We start from the raw sequence: 19,244 nt of genomic DNA on the forward strand, positions 1-19,244 counted from the left end.
ATTGTATGGTGACATGGCGAGCATCTGCTCAACCTTCTAAGAAACTGCCCGAGTAATTTCCAAAACAGCTAAACCATTTTGCATTGCTGCCAGCAGTTCCAGTTTCTTCACCTCCTCTCCAGAATTTGGGACGGCCAGTTTTCGGTTGTAGCAGTTGTACTAGGTGTGCAGTGGTGTCTCATTGAGGTCTTAATGTGCTTTTTCAGTTGACTAATTGTGTTGAGCATATTTTTTATGCTCTGCCATCCATGTATTTTTGGTAAAGTGTTCAAATCTTTTACCACTTTCTCCTCTCCGGGGGTGGCGGTGAACTTGAGTTGCAAAACTATTTCTTAGGGAGGATACACACATAATACATGAAACTGTTTCTTAGGACATGAAAAAAAAAGAAGTTAATAAATTGGACTTCATCAAAATTAAGTACTTTTGCTCCCAAAACATCCTATTAAGAAAATGAAAAGACAAGCCACAGACTGGGAAAACATATTTGCAAAACACATGGCTCCTAAAAGCGTTTATATACAGAACATATAAGGGGCTCCTACAACTCATCAGTAGAAAATCAGTCTATTTTAACATGGAGAAAAGATTTATCTGACTCTTTGTTATCTTTTTGCACTGTCTTTCAGAATTTTGATATAATAGCAACCTTGAATATTTTGTAGGGACATAAGAGGGTAATTTCTTTTGTTGCTTAAAAACTTAAAAAGTTACATTCCCAGAATCTAGGAACAGATCTGATAAAGTATTTTATTCCTCTCTCTCTTTTTTAAAACTATTTTTTAAAGATGGGAAGACTTTATTCAAGTCTTCAATTCATTTGAAGTTTACTGTGATGGACACTTAGGTACCATAAAGCCAGGGATTTTGTTTACTATTATTTTGCATTTTTATATTACTTTCCATGGTCAGTACAGTGTCTGACTCAATAAATATTTGTTGAGTGAATGTTAAATGTAAGGTATGTATTTAACTTAATTTGTTTCATATTGTTCCTAGCAATTCCTGCAGCATTTGTTTTTAAATTTTTTCTTTCCCTCTTTTATGATGCTAACTCTGTCATGCGTTTGATTGTTAGTTGGTGTGTTAGCTTTGTAAGGCCAGTGACAAGTTACCCAAAACACAGTAGCTTAAAGCAACACATATTTTGGAGATTGCAAGTTGGGCATGGGTTTTACTGGACTCAAGTCCAGACAGGGTTGCATTCTTTTCTGGCTCTAGGGGAGAGTCCTTTCTCTGTCCTTTTCTAGCCCTTTTCCAGCTTTTAGGGGCCACTCACCTTCTTTGACGTGTTCCAACCTAAGGAACAATGGCATCCCGCAGTTTTGGTTTTTTTTCTTCTTCTCTTTTTTCCCTTTATTCCCCTCTGCCCTACGTACTCCCTCCCACCCACATTTTCTGCCTGTAGTTCATATTGATGGGTTGTACATATAAGTTCTTTGGCTTCTACATTTCCTATATTATTCTTAACCTCCCCTTGTCTACTTTCTCCCTACCATTTATGCTACTTATTCTCTCTACTTTCCCCCTCTTCTCCTCCCCCACTGATAACCCTCCATGTGATCTCCATTTCTGTGGTTCTGTCCCAGTTCTAGTTGTTTGCTTTGTTTGTTTGTTTTTTAGGTTCGGTTGTTAATGGCTGTGAGTTTGTTGTCACTTTACTGTTCATAGTTTTTATCTTTTTCTTAGATAAGTTCCTCAAACATTTCATATAATAAGAGCTTGGTGATGATGAACTCCTTCAACTTAACCTTATCTGAGAAGCACTTTATCTGCCCTTCTATTTATACATGATAGCTTTGCTGGATAGAGTAATCTTGGATGTAGGTCCTTGCCTCTCATGACTTGGAATACTTCTTTCCAACCCTTCTTGCCTGCATGGTTTCTTTTGAGAAATCAGCTGACAGTTTTATGGGAACTCCTTTGTAGGTAACTGTCTCCTTTTCTCTTGCTGCTTTTAAGATTCTTTCCTTATCTTTCATCTTGACTAATGTAATTATGATGTGCCTTGGTGTGTTCCTCCTTGGGTCCAGCTTCTTTGGGACTCTCTGAGCTTCCTGGATTTCCTGGAAGTCTTATTTCCTTTGCCAGATTAAGGAAGTTCTCTTTCATTTGTTTTTCAAATAAGTTTTCAATTTCTTGGTCTTCCTCTTTTCCTTCTGCCACCCTACCATTCGGATGTTGAAACGTTTAAAGATGTCCTGGAAGTTCGTAGGCCTCTCCTCATTTTTTTGAATTCTTGTTTCTTCATTCTGTTCTGGTTGAATGTTTCTTTCTTCTTTCTGCTCCAAACCGTTGATTAGAGTCTTGATTTCCTTTCTATCGGCATTGGTTCACTGTAGATTTTTCTTTATTTCACATAATGCAACCCTCATTGCTGCCTGGGTCTTTCTTATGCTGTTGAAGTACTCTGTGAGGTCCTGGAACATCTTGATAACCAGTGTTTTGAACTATGTATCTGATAGGTTGGCTATTCCATCATTGCTTAGTTGTATTTTTTCTGGAGCTTTGACCTGTTCTTTCATTCGGGCCACTTGTTTTTGTCTTGTCCTGCCTGTTACGTAGTAAGGGGTGGAGCCTTAGGTGTTCACCAGGGCAGGGCACCCCATGTGGCTGCGCTGTGACCCTGTAAGAGGGGTATGTTGGGGAGGAGTCTACAAAGGAACGTGCCACTTGCTCTGCTCTCTGCAGACTTCAGTCACTTCCCCTGCTATCCACAATCAAGTTGGGCCCTTCTGGTGCTGATTCCCAGGTGGGTGGGTTTGTGTATGGTCTAGGACCCTGTGGGTCTCTCCAACTAACTCTCCTGTGAGGCCGGGAGTTTCTCCCACTGCCGCCTCAAACCCCAGCGTTGTTTTCAAGCAGAGGTTCGAGGCTTTATTTTCCCATGCTGGAACCCTGGGTTTCGTGGTTTGCCTCGCGGCCTCCCCAGTTGTTCCTCCCAGTTTGGGGGACTGCCCAGTCCTCCATCCATCGCCTTGCCTATCCCAGTCCTCCAACTGCAGCCTTGCCTTGAGTCCTCTCCACCCAGCTGCCCGTCTCCACCCCTCCTACCAGTCTGGCTGAATGTTTCTTCTTTAACTCCTTGGTTGTTGGACTTCCATATAGTTTGATTTTCTGTCTGTTCTGGTTATTTTTGTTTTTAAATTGGTTGTTGTTGTTCTTTTGGTTGTGTGAGGAGGCCCAGTGTTTCTACCTATACCTCCATCTTGGCTAGAAGTCCCTCATCCCTCAGTTTTTAAGAACTGTGAATAGATTAGGCCCATGTGAATAATCCAGGCTAATCTCATCATCTCAAGGTCCTTAGTCGTTTCTGAAAAACCCATTTCCCATATCGGGTAACAAATTTACTGGTTTTGGAAATTAGGATATCTGAACATTTTGGGAGGCTATTATGCTGCCTGCTACATAAAGCAGTGTTTGTTAATTGATGTTTCACATTTCTAATGTGTATTCTGTTTTAGCTTTAATATTACTGTTTTTAGCTTTAGTGTTGCTTAAAATTTTATTTTTTACTTTACAACATGTCCTGTGATAATATTCTAATATCCTAAATAATTTGATAATATGTGATAATTTAATGTGATAATATTATGTGATAATTTAATGTGATAATGTGATAATTTAATGTGATAATATTCTAATATCCCAAATAATGTTTCTGTATATAATTGAACTTAGTATGTTGATTTTGTTTTAAATGATGAAAGATTTTTTTTCACTAGAGAAAGATTTATAGGCATTTTATTAGGATTTAAGAGAAAGATGTTCCTGGTACTGTTACTCATTTTGCTGGCATCATCTAGCCTGGCCTCATCTTATAATTAGCAATTTTTTATCTCTTACTAAGTGTTAGTCACTCACTTGTACCATTCAGGTGGGAAGTATGCTTTTAGTTCTGCATGGCATGTGCTGTCATAAAACTGTGAATGAAAGGGCAATTTCTACTATTGGGGAAGAATTTTTCTCAATGAAGAGGTGAAAGAAGATGAAAATATGCTGGGAGATGAGAAAGTTTGTTCAAAAAGTTAAACCACAGTTACCATCAAGTGCTCCTTTGTTTAACTCAGTGTATTTGTTCACAGTTTGGTGAGTTCAGTACATCTTTCTTCCGTGTAGTAGAGCTGAAAGATGGTGGTAATTTGGTGACTGCTGTGGAGTTCCCAAATAGGGCTCTCTCCCAATAAATAGCATTTGTAGAGGTAGGAAGTTTTCTTTAAAGTTTGGAGAAAAATTTTTAGAGTGAAAAATATTTTTATAGAAAAGTCAGTACTGAATTTTCACCTGTCGGATGCTGATGATTGGCTCAAACTTCCATTATTGTAAATGTGTAAAATTTGAACAAAGGCATGATAGGAAGTGCTCCGTTAAGAGCCTTTTGCTTTTTATGTGAATGGCTCTTAATGGAGATAAAAAGACATCTTTTTCTTTTAGGTGTTGATAGAATTTTTATCTAGTTTAAAAGTTTTGGTATGATATTTCTTAATTAGAATGATGACAGGTTTTCCTAATTTATTAATATACAGTAAAAATTAAGAGAGCTAATAAGAAATTTCTCTGCATCTGAGTTTAAGTGTATATATAATACAGGTGCGCTCTTACTTGTGTAAGGATTTCAGATGTCTTGGGATAAAATCAAGGGATGGTAAAACCCTGGGCAGACTCATGTAAGTAGAAAAAAAAAACAAGTAACAGAGAAATGTGGATAAAGAGAAGCCTTTGCGTATTTTTCACAGGATTAGTGGAGCAATGCTTTTAAGATTTTTTTTAATCCTCCAGTGACTTCCTTTTGCTAGTAAAATAAAATCTAAACTGCATAACATGAGTTACAAGGTCTCATATACAGGGTGTGGGCAAAAGTATCTTTTTGATTGTGAGTAGGTAAAACACACCCTTTACTTTTGTATTATTATTTATTCTTATGTTACCTACTTTTTCATATGAACTGTAACCCTACTTTTGCCCACCCCTGTAATCTTTTCTTAATTATCTGACTCCATCTCCTACCATTCTGCCCCTCACTCCCTATCATTTTGTCTCTTAGCTGTTTTATGTAGTCTTCCCCCTAGAGGTTTATTTTGATGCTTCTGTCTAGAGTCCAGGTCCCAGGATTAGTGCTACCTGTTCTGAGGTTTCAGTGGAATATTATTGCAAATTTGTTCTCTCCACCTCCTGCCAGTCCCAGATTTTATTTTCTTTGTAGCATCTGTAATGATAGGATGTGAATGTTTTTGATTATTTATATGTTTGTCTCTCTGATTAAAATGTAAGGTCTATGAAGCAGGGACTTGGTATTTTTCACCATTTTACTCCCAGTTCCTGGAACTGTGTGTAGTGCTTGTTTGGTGCTTAATAGATACTTGTCAAGTGGATGTGTGCATGTCAATGGTGATTTGTGGGGGAGAGGTTGGGGGAGTAGTTGTTGCCTGGGTCTCCTGAAATTCCAGGTTCAGTTGCAGAGCGTTCTGTGACTGTTTAGTGATGACCTTCATGTGCATAGGAAAAGGGGAGCATGTGAAATGTGTCACCTGTGTGCCATTCCTAGAAATAAGATCTACTAGAAATTATTTCTTCTAGAAATAATTGTTTATTTCTACTAGAAATAAAGAATTTAGGTGAGTATCCTTGCACTTCAGTTCCCTAACCCTCAGAAATAAGGTAATATTATTAGCCTAGGAATGTTGTAAGAATTAAATGAGATAGTGCATGTATTGTGTTATCACAGAGCCTGTGACACAGTAAGTGCTGAAGAAATGTTAGCTATCACTTCATTATTACCAGTCATTAACTTATCTAGCTGCTGATTGTTTAGGAAAAAAAATACTTCAAGTACTTAGAAAAAAAGATACTTCAAGTACATGCTCAAGCAGAACCTTGATAGTTTGCAAAGGCAGACTGTTTACCAGTGTGTTCCCTGACTGACCTTTTTATTAGCCAACTTGGAAAAATTGTGTTGGAGGTATGTGTGAGTTTCCTAGGGATGCGGTAACAAATGATCACGAACTGAATGGTTGTGTTAGCTATACTACAGACCTGCACTTTCCACTACTGTTGCCAGTAGACACATGTGACCGTTTAAGTTAATTAAAGTTAAAATTTAGTTCCTCAGTCACTATAGCCACAGTGTAAGAATGCAATAACTAAGGGTGGCTACTATGTTGGACATTATGCAGCATGTAAACATTTACATCGCCATAGAAAATTCTGTTGGATTGCACTGCTGTGAACAATTAGGAAGTTTCTGACTAACACTTTTAATTGCTTTAGGTGCCTTTGTGTAGGTTTGTTTCTTTAATATGTTTACCTATAAATTCGGAGTGGTTCAAAATAGCTGAATAAAATATTTTATAGATTTATTTTAAAAGTTCTGCAGCAGAATTACTCATTAATGTTATTTATGAATTGTTTATTAACCAACTCCTTATTTTCATTGTTGAGAACATATGGAGTCAGTAATAGAACATAGTGCATGTCTTTTTCCCTGTATATTTATAACTAAGTGCCTGAAGGACACGAGATACTGTTTTATTTATTTTATTTGAATTATATGCCAGAGACTAAGCTCTTGTGTATTCAGGGATACAATTTATAGTATTAATTAAAAACAGCTTTACTTTTCTCCCCAGAATGAATTCAGTGTATTCTTTACTGTATGTGAATCTTGAGTTTGTTCTTTCACTCATGATTGTTTTTTCTTGTCTCCCTGTCTCTCAGTCCATGCTTGTTTTTTGGCTTTCTAACTTCTTCCATTTAACTCACTCCCACTCTTCTCTTTTCTGTCTCCCCTTCCTTCCCCGCTTCCTCCGATATGCTCCTTAGGAAAAATGGAAATGACACAATATTTTCATCAAATCATTAATGAACTTCTCCCCTGTTTATTTGAAATCAGATACTTTAAAAACTTTTTTTCCTGCAAATTTGGTTGATCCTTACTTTTAAAGTTCTAGAGCTTCCTCATATCACCTAGTGATTAGACGGTCACATGTAGGCAATGTTTGTTTTTCTGCCAGAAAGGCAAATGTAATCAATCACTTTATAAATCAGAGGCTATGTTTTGAGGTGTATACATTCATGCAAATTCTGTGTGACCATCAGGGTGAAATAAAAATCTCTGTTTCTTAAAAAAAAGCATATATTAAACTTTAAAATTTTTCCATTTACATAATTTTGCATTCACAGATAAGCAAACCAATTACCATAAACTCATCCCCCAAATTCCCCAAATGATAATTTTTAATAAATTTGCTAATTATTTTATATGTACACAATTTTTCTGGTCCTTTTTGAGAGCAAGATGCAAACACGATGCCCCTTAACTTCTAAATACCCCTGTATTTCAAAGACACAGGTATTTTTTAATCACTGTAGTAGAATAATAAAAACAGGAAGGGACATTGATACAATATATGTCAGTTTGCAGACCATATTCGGATCCTGCCAGTTGTGCACGTGAGCATCCTTTACAGGAAGAGAAGCCCCGCGGATCCAAAGTCGGGTCCAGTTGTCAGGTCTCTTCAGTGTCCTTTGGTTTTGCCCAATTTTTCATTCAGTTTTATGGCCTTTACATGAGAACATTTGATTGATTACCCTCATTACTTTTTGGTAATAAAAGCTTTTTTTTTGAGATATAATTCATACACCATACAGTTCTCCCATTTCAAATGTGTAATTCAATGCTTTTTAGTATATTCAGTTATGCGACCATCACCACAATAAATTTTAGAATATTTTCATCATTCCAAAAGGAAACCCATTACTTCTTAGCAGTTTCTCCCATTTCTTTCCCCACCCATCCAAAGGCAATTAGAAATCTACTTTGTTTTGGAAGATTGCCCTATTCTGGCCATTTCATACACATGGAATCATTTACTATTTGACTTTTTTAGTTGGCTTTTTTCATATAGCATAGTGTTTTAGCATATATCCATACTTCTCCCCCTTTGTGGCTTAATGATGTTTCATTGCATGAATATACCAACTTTGTATCAGTCAGTTGATTGCACTTTGCTTGTTTACACCTTTCTGCTCTTAGGGATAATGCTGCTATGGGTATTCATCTACAATTTTTTGTGTGGACATGTGTTTTCATTTCTTTTGGATATGCAAGGCTGGATCCATGGGTGGATCAGAAAGTATCCAGCCATGTACTGTGAGAAATAGAGATATTTATTGAAGAAGCTTTGAGATACAAGAAACATTGTACATAGGACAATGATGCCTTAGTCCCCTTCAACTTAGGACCTCACACAGTTCTCCCAATTGCGAGCAGCTGCCCTGTCGTATTTTCCTGAATCTCACTGATGGTCTGAAATCTCTTCCCTTTCAGAGGTGATGTTAGTTTTGGGTAAAACCAGAAGTCACAGTGCACCAAATCTGGGTTGTAAGGGGGCTGAGTCACCTGGGTGATTTGAGGTTTCTCCAAAAAAATTCATGACACGTAATGCATGAGTGGCCACACTGTCATGTTGAAGTAGCCAGTCACCAGTTACTCAGAGCTGCAGAGCTGCGGCCTTCTGAATCATCCAGGTAGTTTCCACAGAGAAATGTTCAAGCTTAACACAAAATGTGACGCAGATTCATTTCTGTACTTGCTCAGTCATTTTGAGTGCGGTGGCCACACTGTACACATGTTCATTCAGCAGCATCTACCACCACCTCTGACTAGTACAGTGAAGTCATCATTGTTCATTCATGCACATTCCAGTTCACTCTCCTTGGCTGCCAGGTACATTGATGTTGCACAAGCCATTCTTGTTAGATTAGCAATGGCTGCACTTTTTCCGGACTGACCTTGTATACTCTCACCTTGTAGAGGTGACTTACAGTAATACATTAGTTTCAGGTGTACATGTAGTGATGAGACATTTATGTAACTTTTGCAGTGATTGAAGTGACTACCCCATCATTTCCTTATATTGAAGATTCATTACTACTGAATTCTTAGCTTATCCTGTGTTCATTGACCGCCTTCACTGTTAAATCAGGCATACCCGTTGTCGTCTTTATGTTCCTGTTTGTTTGTAGCAGTTGACACTGTTGTCTGCTTCTTCTCTGAACTTTCTGTTATTCTGATTTTGATGACATTCTTTTAAGGAAACCACATGGACTCTCTTCTTAATAAAACCAAACCTGATGCTTCCAGTGGTTCCAGGTAGATATGTCTCCAGTTAAGTAGGTTTGTTTGGGACTAAGACTGCATTCTCAGAGATTTACTTTGCTTTTGGCTACATCCCAATAATTATTGCTACTGTGGACACCATCCTGGGCTGAGTGGGCAGAGGCAGAGCTGGATTCAAGTGTGTTTTCACAAGTCTTTCCTTATTTCATATAAGACACTGGGGCAAAGGAATGCTTGAAAGAGATTTGCCATTGCATTTTTAGTAAAGTTTTTTTTTAAGCCTTTTTTTTGTTGTTCTCAGTTGAGATCATTCCAGCATTGTTGTGTGTGTAATAAAGATTAGAAATAGCATACATCCCATTAACAGGGGAATGGATTAACGAGTTATGTTGTATCTGTACGCGAGTGAGATACTAGGTAGCTAATAAATGAATGAAGTAGGTCTATATGTACTGATGATGTATAGAAAACAAGTCAAGGGCAGATCTATTTTACATGTCATCTATGTGTGTTTCATAATTTGTGAACAGAAAGAGGGAAAAGAGAAACCTGCAGAGCTGTCAGAGCCCTTATGCATGGTTTCACTTTTTGCCGTTTCAGTTACCTGTGGTCTAACACAGCTGGAATATTAAATGGAAATTTCCAGGAGTAAACAGTTTATAGGTTTTAAATTGCGTGCTGTTCTAAGCATCTTGAAGAAATCTCATGCCGTCTTGCATTCGCCTGCTCTGTGGCCCTGGGATGTGAATCACCCCTTTGTCCGTCCAGTGTGTCTGTGCTGTGTATGCCACGCGCCCTTTGGTCACTCAGTAGCCATTTCTTTATTAAACTAGCTGTTAGAGAGGGAGATGTTATCCATTATCAGTACATTGTTTTTCTTGTCCTATTTCATCATTGGTTATTGTTCTTAATCTCTTACTGTGACTAATGTAGAAATTAAACTTTGGTATAGGTATGTGCATAGAGAAAAAACATGATATATTAGGATTTGTTACTGTCTGTGATTTCAGGTATTCACTGGGGGGATCTTAGAACATACACCTTACAGATAAAGGGAGACTGCTGTGTACAGGGTGGGGAAAAGTAGGTTTACAAACCAGGTATGTTTGTTTGGAGAATAATGCAGTTATTAATAAATAATAATACAATATTAATTTCTTTTGTGTACTCACAACTATAAATCTACCTTTGCCCACCCTGTATGTTTAGCACTGGAAAATGTCCTGGTGTCTACTCCTCAAACTATTATGAGTGATTTCTTCTGAGGAGTGGAAATGCAGGGTGGAGGATGTTATGGGTTACTTTATTTCTGCTTTATATTTCTAGTTTGTTTGAATCTGGTCATTGAACATGTATTTCTTCTGTAATAAAGCAGTGATGAACTGAATATCAACTTATGATCTATTCTTCTTTCACTTTCTTCATTCCTTTAGCTCCTTGGACTACAGTCCTTGCTTTTTTCATTTCCCTTCTTAACTCCAGCCAGTCTACCTCAGTCTCCCTAGTGGGCTTCTTATCATCTAATCCTGTTTATCCCTCAAGAAGCATTCCTGGATCACTCAGCCAGGTTTCTTCGCCTCTCCTCTGTGAGCTCTCCGCACCCTGGGAAATCCTTCCTAGCCGCTGGTGCGGGGGCTGCAGCTGGCGCTATTTGACTTTGCAGCCCCTGGGCCTGAGCGGAGCACCCAGCACAGGGCAGAAAGTCATTAAAGGGGGTTTCAGTGTTAAAATAATAAAGAACGGAATTTGGGGTAGATCCCCTTAATATCAGTAGGTCTTTTTCAGTAGCTTGTCATTTTCTGCCGTTTTTCTTGAAGCTCTGTGTGAAGAGACATGCTTTAATTAAACTTCAGTCTGTGTCTCAGGACATTCTCAGTCGGTGTTGACAGGCTGTGCCCACAGCTCTAGGAAGTTTTGTTCAGCGTCTTGTGGTTTTTGAAACTGTCATTAGAAGACAGGAGAATGGCAATTTCACACTTTATTGTAACAAAAAACAGTAATACAGGACATTTTAAATAATATCTTCAAATGCATTAATTAAAGAAAAACTGGATTTGTGTGCTGAGATGTGTAACACTGACTCAAGCAGCATGATAATCAAAAATTAATATCTCTTCTCTGTGTAAATTGCTTCTCTAACAGTTTGTTTTCTTTTCAGGTTCAACAGATTGATCGTGTAGTGGAAGTTGTGGAGGAAACAATTAAAGGTAACTTTTGAGAGTGAGATAAACAGAGGTATATATTGTATGTAAAACTGCTTTTTAAGAAGATAGGCCTGGATGAGACCCAGAGGTGGTAGACTGGACTGGAGATCCTGGTTACTGTCATTGCGCTCCAGGAAGGAGCATCGGTCACCATCTCCCATTGTTAAGAGCTTCTTAGCTATCTCTTCATACTTTACTCTTCACTCTTTAGACAAATTTAAAAAAGATTAAGAGTCATCCACCATGGCAGTCTCAGGTGTTGCAATGATTTCTGGGAGTTTTAAAGCATATGAGATTACATTCATAAAAATAATGTATTTTTCGGACTTAAGATGCATCCCCCAATTTGGGAGTAAAAGTGGGGCTGTGTCTTGTCGTCTGAATGTGGCTTGCCTGGCTCATTGGGTGGGGTGACGGCCTATGTTATTTATGTTATTAAATATTTTACCACGTTTTTTGCTTCAATTTTTTTTTTCTATTTTCCTCTAAAACCTAGGTGTGTCTTATGGTCCAGTACATGTTACAGTCCGGAAAATTCGGTACTACTTAGTTAACATTTATTGAGGATGTTTATGAAAATTTTTGTTTTAGGTACAGATTTAAAGTTTTTCCTCTGACTGCTTTGTGCATGGACATATCCCATATAAGAGACATATATTGATTCATCTTTTAAGTGAGCCAGATTCCAGTTATTTATTTATTTAATATATTAGGGTGGCGTTGGTTAATAAAATTATATAGATTTCAGGTGTACAATTCTGTCACATGTCATCTGTAACACTGTATTGTGCACTCACCACCACAAGTCAAGTCTCCTTTCATTTCTGTTTATCCCTCCTTTTACCCTGTTTTACCTCCCCCCACTCCCCTTTCCCTCCGGTAATCACCACACTGTTTGTTATCTGTGCCTATGAGGGGTCTTTTTGTGTTTTTTTTCTTGCTTAATCCCTTTAAGCATATTCACCCAAGTCCCAAACCCCTTCCCCTCTGACGGCTGTCAGTCTGTTCTCTGTCTCTATGAGTCTGTTTCTATTTTTTGTTTGTTTATTTTCTTCATTAGATTCCACATATAAGTGAAATAACATGGTACTTGTCTTTCTCTGACGGGCCTACTTCATTTAGTGTGAAACTCTCCAGGCCCATTCATCCTTTGCAGAGGGTAAAATATCCTTCTTTTTTATGGATGAGTGGTACTCTACTGTGTAAATGAGCTACAGTTTTTTTTATCCACTTGTCTGCTGAGGGGTACCTAGGCTGTTTCTAAATCATGACCATTATAAATAACAGTGCAATGAATATAGGGGTGTATATATATGTCCTTTCGAATACGTATTTGGGTCTTTTCAGATATATTCCCAGAAGTGGAATCAGTGGGCATAAGGCAGTTCCATTTTTAGTTTTTTGAGGTAACTGCACTTCACAATGCTTTTCCACAGTGGCTCTACCAGTCTGCATTCCCACCAACAATGCCCAAGGGTTCCCCTTTCTCCACATCCTCATCAGCACTTATTGTTTGTTGATTTATTGATGATAGCCATTGTGACGGGTGTGAGGTGATATTGTGGTTTTAATTTGCGTCTCTCTGATGATTAGTGATGTGTAGATCATTTTTTCGTATGTCTATTGGCCATCTGTGTGTCCTCTTTGGACATACAGAAATGTCTATTCTGTTCCTTTGCCCATCTTTATAAAAGAATTTTTATTCATTGATTTTAGAGAGAGGGGGTAGGGGGAAGAGAGCAATACATCGATTCATTATCCTACTTATTTATGCATTCATTGGCTGCTTCCTGAATGTGTCTTGAATGGAGATTGAGCCTGAAACCTTGGTGTATCAGGATGATCTAACCAACTGAGCTACCAGGTCAAGGCCCTTCGCCTATTTTTCAATTGGGTTGTGTTTTAATATGGAGTTTTATAAGTTCTTTATAAATTTTGAATATTAATCCCTTAGCGGATGTATCATTGGCAAATATGTTCTCCCATTTAGTGGGTTGTTTTTTCATTTTACTGATGGTTTCCTTTGCTGTGCAAAAACTTTTTAGTTTGATGTAGTCCCATTTACTTTATATTTTCTGTTTCTCCTTCCGAAGGAGATATACCAGAAAAAATATTGCCACAAGAAGAAATGCCTGAGATTTTATTGCCTATGTTCTTTCTTCTAGTATTTTTATGATCTTGAGCCTTACATTTAAGTCTTTAATCCTTTTTGAGTTTATTCTTGTGTATGGAATAAGAAGGTGGTCTGATTTCACTCTTTTACACATATCTGTCCAATTTTCCAACACCACTTATTAAATAGAGTATCTTTACTCCACTGTATGTTTTCTCCTCCTTTGTCAAATGTTAGTTGACTATAAAGGGGTGGGTTTGTTTCTGGGCTCTTTATTCCCATCCATTGATCTATGTGTTTGTTTTTATGCCAGACCAGGCTATATTGACTACTGTGGCCTTGTAGTATAGTTTGATATCAGGTAGCAGGGTTCCTCCAACTTTGTTCTTCTTTCCCAAGATTGCTGTTGCTATTCTGGTTCTTTTGTGGTTCCATACAAATTTTTGGAATGTTTGTTCTAGTTCTTTGAAATATGTATTGGTATCTTGATAAGAATTGCACTGAATCTACAGATTGCATTGTGTAGTATGAACATTTTAATAAGGATAATTCTTTCTATCCATGAATACAGTATATGCTTCCATCTATTTCTCTTTTCTTCAGTATCTTTCTTCAGTGTCTTGTAATTTTTTGAGTACAGGTCCTTTACATCCTTGGTTAAATTTATTTATAATTTTTTTAAAGCGATTGTAAATGTGTTTGTTTTCTTAATTTTCCTTTTTCATAGTTTCTTATTGGTGCATAAAAATGCAACTGATTTCTGGATATTTATTATGTATCCTGCTACTTTACTGAATTCATTTATCAGTTTTGGTAGTGTTTGTTTGTTTGTTTGTTTGTTTAATGGAATCTTTAGGGTTCTGTATGTACAGGATTATATTATCTGCAAAGACTTTTTTTTTCCAGTTCGTATGCCTTGCTGTTGAAGTAGTCTTGGTTGTAGGTCCTTGTTTTTCATCATCTTGAGTATTATTTCATGCCAGTTGTTTCTGGCATGAAATGTTTCTGTTGAGAAATCAGCTGCCTGTCTTATGGGCGTTCTCATGCAGATAATGAACTGTTTTCCTCTTGCAGCTTTTAAGATTCTCTCTTTGAGTCTTTAACCCTTGCTATTTTAATTATGATGTTCCTTGCTGTGGGACTCTTTGGATCCATCTTGTTTGGGACTCTTGGTGCTTCCTGGACTTCTGTGTCCTTTTCCTTTACTAGGCTTAGGGAAGTTTTCAGTCATTATCTTTTCAAATAGAATCTTGATCCTCTGTTCCTCCTCTTCTCCTTCTGGTACCCCTGTGATACAGATATTGTTACATTTCATGTTGTCCCAAAGGTCCCTTAAACTATCTCCATTTTAAAAATTCTTTCGTTTTTTTTCTGCTCTAATTGTATGTTTTCTGATACCTTGTCTTTCAAATTGTTAATTCAATCCTCTACTTCATTCAACCTCCTCTTTATTCCTTCCACTGTATTCCTTGTTGCAGATATTATATTCTTCATTTCATTTTTAATTTTTTTATAGAATGAGGAAGGGAGGGAAAAGAGAGGGAGAGAAACATCAGTGTGTGATTGCCTTCTGCATGCCCCCAACCGAGGACCTGTCCTCATATACCCTGAGTGGGAATCAAACTGGCAACCCTTTGGTTCACAGGCCAGCACTCAATCCACTGAGCCACACCAGCCAGGGCTAGATTCTTCATTTCTGACTGATTCTTTTTTATGTTTTTTATGTCTTTTTTAATGCTGTTATAGTTCTAAGTTTCTTGTTGTTCTAAGTTTCTTGAGAATCTTTATAATCTTTATTTATTTATTATTTATTTATTTTAAAATATATTTTATTGATTATACCATTACAGTTGTTCTATTCCCCCCTTCACTCCCCTCCACCCACACACTCCCTCCCCCACCATTCTCCCCTCCCCTTAGTTTATAACCACGTGTCTCAAGTTCTTTAGATTCTGTATTTCCCCCACTATTCTCGCCCTCCCCCCTGTCTATTTTCTACCTACCGTCTATGCTATTTTCTGTACCTTCTCTCCACTTCTCCTCTTCCCACTCCTCTGTTGCTAACCCTCCATGTGTTCTTCATTTCTATGGTTCCACCACTCCTGATCTAGCTGTCCTCTTGGTTTGCTTTTGTTTTAGGTGTGGTTGTTAATAACTGTGAGTTTGCTGTCCTTTCACTGTTCATATTTTTCATCTTCTTTTTCTTATATAAGTCCCTTTAGCATTTCATATAATAAGGGCTTAGTGATGATGAACTCCTTGAACTTGACCTTATCTGAGAAGCACTTTATCTGTCCTTCCATTCTAAATGAAAGCTTTGCTGGGTAGAGCAATCTTGGCTGTAGGTCTTTGGATTTCATGTCTTGGAATACTTCTTTCCAGCCCCTTCTTGCCTGTAAGGTCTCTTTTGAGAAATCTGCTGACAGTCTGATGGGTACTCCTTTGTAGGTGACTGTCCCCTTATCCCTTGCTGCTTCTAGGATTCTCTCCTTCATTTTAGTCTTGGCTAGTGTAATTATGATGTGCCTTGGTGTGTTCCTTCTTGGGTACACCTTCTTTGGGACTCTCTGAGCTTCCTGGATTTCCTGGAAGTCTATTTCCTTTGCCAGACTGGGGAATTTCTCCTTTATTATTTGTTCATATAAGTTTTCCACTCATGGCTGTTTCTTTCCCCCTTCTGGTACCCCTATAATTTGGATGTTGGAACATTTAAAGTCCTGGAGGTTCCTAAGCCTCTCCTCATTTTTTTGAATTCTCATTTCTTCATTCCTTTCTGGTGGGATGTTTTGTTCTTCCTTCTGGTCCATTCCATTGATTTGAGTCCCAGTTTCCTTTCCATCACTATTGGTTTCTTGGACATCTCCCTTCATTTCAATTAGTTTAGCCTTCATATGTTCCTCTAATTTGTGACTATAATCAACCAGTTCTGTGAGCATCCTGATAAACAGTGTCTTGAACTGGGCTTCTGAGAGGCTGGTAATTTCTCGGTTGCTTAGAGTTATCTGCTCTGGGACTTTGAGTTCTTCTTGTGCCATCTTTGGGGCTGTTCATGCCTGTTCTGTAGCAGGATCGGAGCCCTAGGTGTTCACCAGAGCAGGGCAACTCAGTCGCTGGGTTGTGATGCTGTATGTGGGGGCGAGGTCAAAGAGAAGAAATGGCATCCCGTCTGCTGCCTCCCGCTGCGGCCCCCACAGGTGCCGCAGCTGCCACTGTCACCGGGGCCGCACGTTTAGTCCCACTGCACGCGAGTGTGCCACTGCTGTCAGCCCTCGCCCCCTGGGGCCTGCGTGGTCCGTCTCACTGTGCACGAATGTGTGACCGCGGTCAGTCTGCCCCACACCCCAACTGGTTCCGGGCTGCCTGCGTGTCTAGGTTGGGGGATCTTTCCTGCCCGACCCTGCTCTGCTGCTGGCTCCGCCCGTCTTACCATCCCGGTTGAACAGTTAGTAGTTGTCGGACTTCCGTATAATTCAGTTTTCTGTTCTTTGGCTGTGTCTTTGTTCTCCAAACCTTTGTTGTATTCAAACTTGGTTGTGGGAGAAGGCACAGTGTTTCCACCAATGCCTCCATCTTGGCGGAAGTCTATAATCTTTTTTTTTTAAACTATAGATCTGATAACTTCCTTGCTTCCTCTACTTAGCTCTATTTTTGGAGCGTTCTCTTGTTCTTTTTTTGGAGCATGTTTCTTTGTCCCTCATTTTCGCTGCCTCTGTGTGTTTGTTTCTATGTATTAGTTAGATATGTTAGGATTCTCAGTCTTGGTAGGGTAGCCTTATGTAGTAGCTGTCCTGGGGAGTCGAGTGGTGCAGTCTCCTCGATCACCTGAGCTGGGTGCTCCAGAAATGTGCATTATGTGGGCCCTGCTGTTGCATTTGAGTGTTGGTTGCTATTGGTCCATTCATACATGGAGTCAACCCTCAGGCTGGCTGACTGTGAGGATCAGCCCTGATCACAGTGTACGAGCTGCTGTGCAGGGGCTGAGCCATGCAGAGTGGAATTCACCTAAACTGTGTCTGGTGTCTGTCAAGATCTCCCTTTGGATATACCTCTTGTGGAGCTAATTGGGTCCTGTTCTGATACTGTTTGAAGCTGTCCAATAGGTGTGTTAGTTCTGGGGCCTCTTAAGAGGGACTCTGGTACAGCCCAATGCCAGTTGCTGCCTGTGAGTGGCCCTGGGCAAACTGTTTGGAGCTGCAAAGTGATCCATTGTTTGTGGCTGCCTTTGCTGGGCCTGGGTGTGCATGGGATGGACCAAGCTATTTACCAGGGCTGGCTTTTACCAGCACCAGGCCCAGGGTTAAGTTAGCAAATGTGCTAAAACATCTTGCCATCCACCCCCACCTGTCTCTTAGTCTTAAGTCACTGAAAGAACCTCTGGTGGTGCTCAAGTTGCATAAGGTAGGTTCTCAGTGAGTCACCAGGTAGGGGGCTAATAGTGTTCACCAGACTGATGCAAGTTCAAATTTGGCGCCAGTGCTGAGTCTGAGACAACTCAGCAAATGTCCCAGGGCATACCAAGTTTAGTTGCCACCCACTGCGTGCTCATAAACCTTTGTGTTGGGGTGGGATCTCAGGGAGTTTTCCGAGTAAGGTCAGCAGAGTTTATCAGAGTAGAACAGACCAAAAGTTGGCCATGTGAGGGGGGAGGGTTTTGCAGTGATAGGTGTACAAGAAAAAAATGTCCCTTGTCCTAGAGCCACACAACTCAGTCTATTCCAGATTCTGCCTAGTGCCTGATCTCAGCGAGGCGGGACCACTGGGAGGGTAGGGCCAGAGTATTTCCCATGAATGGCACGTGCCAGTCAGTCTTTGGGAAGATTCTGACAGAGGCCTCCACCCCAGACCCAGGCAACTCAGTCTGTCTCAGATTCTTCCCAGACCTTGGCAGGGCAGAATCACAAGGAGTTTGGAGTGTGGGTCTGCTGGGAGAGTGGGGCTATGGGATCTCCTGTGAGGGGGTGGTGCCACTCACATTCATGGGAAGGTGAGGGGGCATGGTCCCTACCCCACAGCTACCCAACTCAGTCACTGATACCCCCTGAGTCTGCCCAGACCTCTACACCCCAGCCCAGGCAGCTGACTTCTTAGTAGGGTGCAAGCTCTGTAGGGTGGGGCTATCACCTTTTTCCCAGGCTGTTGCAGTTTTGAGGGAAGTGCTCTACCCAAGAAAGACGGGGTCTCCTGTGTGGGAGAAGAGCTTTGCTCAGGGATCCTGGAGGCTGTTCCTTCAGAGCCACAGCCCCCAGAGCCACAAACCCCAGTCTCTCCTCATGGGGATCTAGTCTGCTTTGCCATCCTTCTGCTGGCACCCAGGGTGAGTGGCTATGGTCAAGATACTATGTGTTGACCGTTTAGGAGGGCACCTGTGTCTTTAGCAGACTTTGAGTCTTTCCCTCGCAGACAGAATCCCTGCTGATTTTTACAGCCAGTTATTATATTATATCAGCACCTTTTCTAGGCTGTGGTTCTCTGGGCTGGGAAAGTCCGGCTTGGAGTTGAGACCCCACACTCCTCATGGGGTTCCTTTGCATATGAGATATCCCTCCGGGATCTCAGCTATCCCTCCCTTGCTCCCCAACAATCCCTGATGTTTCCACCTGTGGGAGTGGGGCCAGCCCTTTTCATGTCTCTACCCTACTTGACAGTCTTGATGTGGCTTCTACGACTTCTTCAGCTGGTCTTCCGTTGGTAAGTCAGGTTGGTTGCTCAATATTTTAGTTGCGATTCCACTTTGGTCCTGGCAGTAGGTGTGTGTCCTACCTACCTTGTCGTTATCTTGGAGCTCCCTGTTGTGTTATTTTTTTAATCT

The 19,244-nt window shown here is 39.8% G+C and overlaps 1 protein-coding gene across 4 annotated transcripts in view; it reads left to right on the top strand.

Moving 5' to 3' along the window:
- Positions 1 to 19,244, top strand: part of CDKAL1 (CDKAL1 threonylcarbamoyladenosine tRNA methylthiotransferase) — a 665,826-nt gene that overhangs the window by 217,079 nt on the left and 429,503 nt on the right. For all 4 annotated transcript variants that reach the window (XM_037037969.1, XM_037037973.1, XM_037037972.1 and 1 more), the window contains one exon: positions 11,277 to 11,325. In XM_037037969.1, the coding sequence (XP_036893864.1) occupies positions 11,277 to 11,325 (49 nt within the window). The remainder of the gene's footprint in view (positions 1 to 11,276; positions 11,326 to 19,244) is intronic.

Source organism: Sturnira hondurensis, unplaced genomic scaffold (assembly GCF_014824575.4).
Source record: "Sturnira hondurensis isolate 20B ecotype Veracruz unplaced genomic scaffold, ASM1482457v3 Scaffold0023817, whole genome shotgun sequence".
NCBI lineage: Eukaryota > Metazoa > Chordata > Mammalia > Chiroptera > Phyllostomidae > Sturnira > Sturnira hondurensis.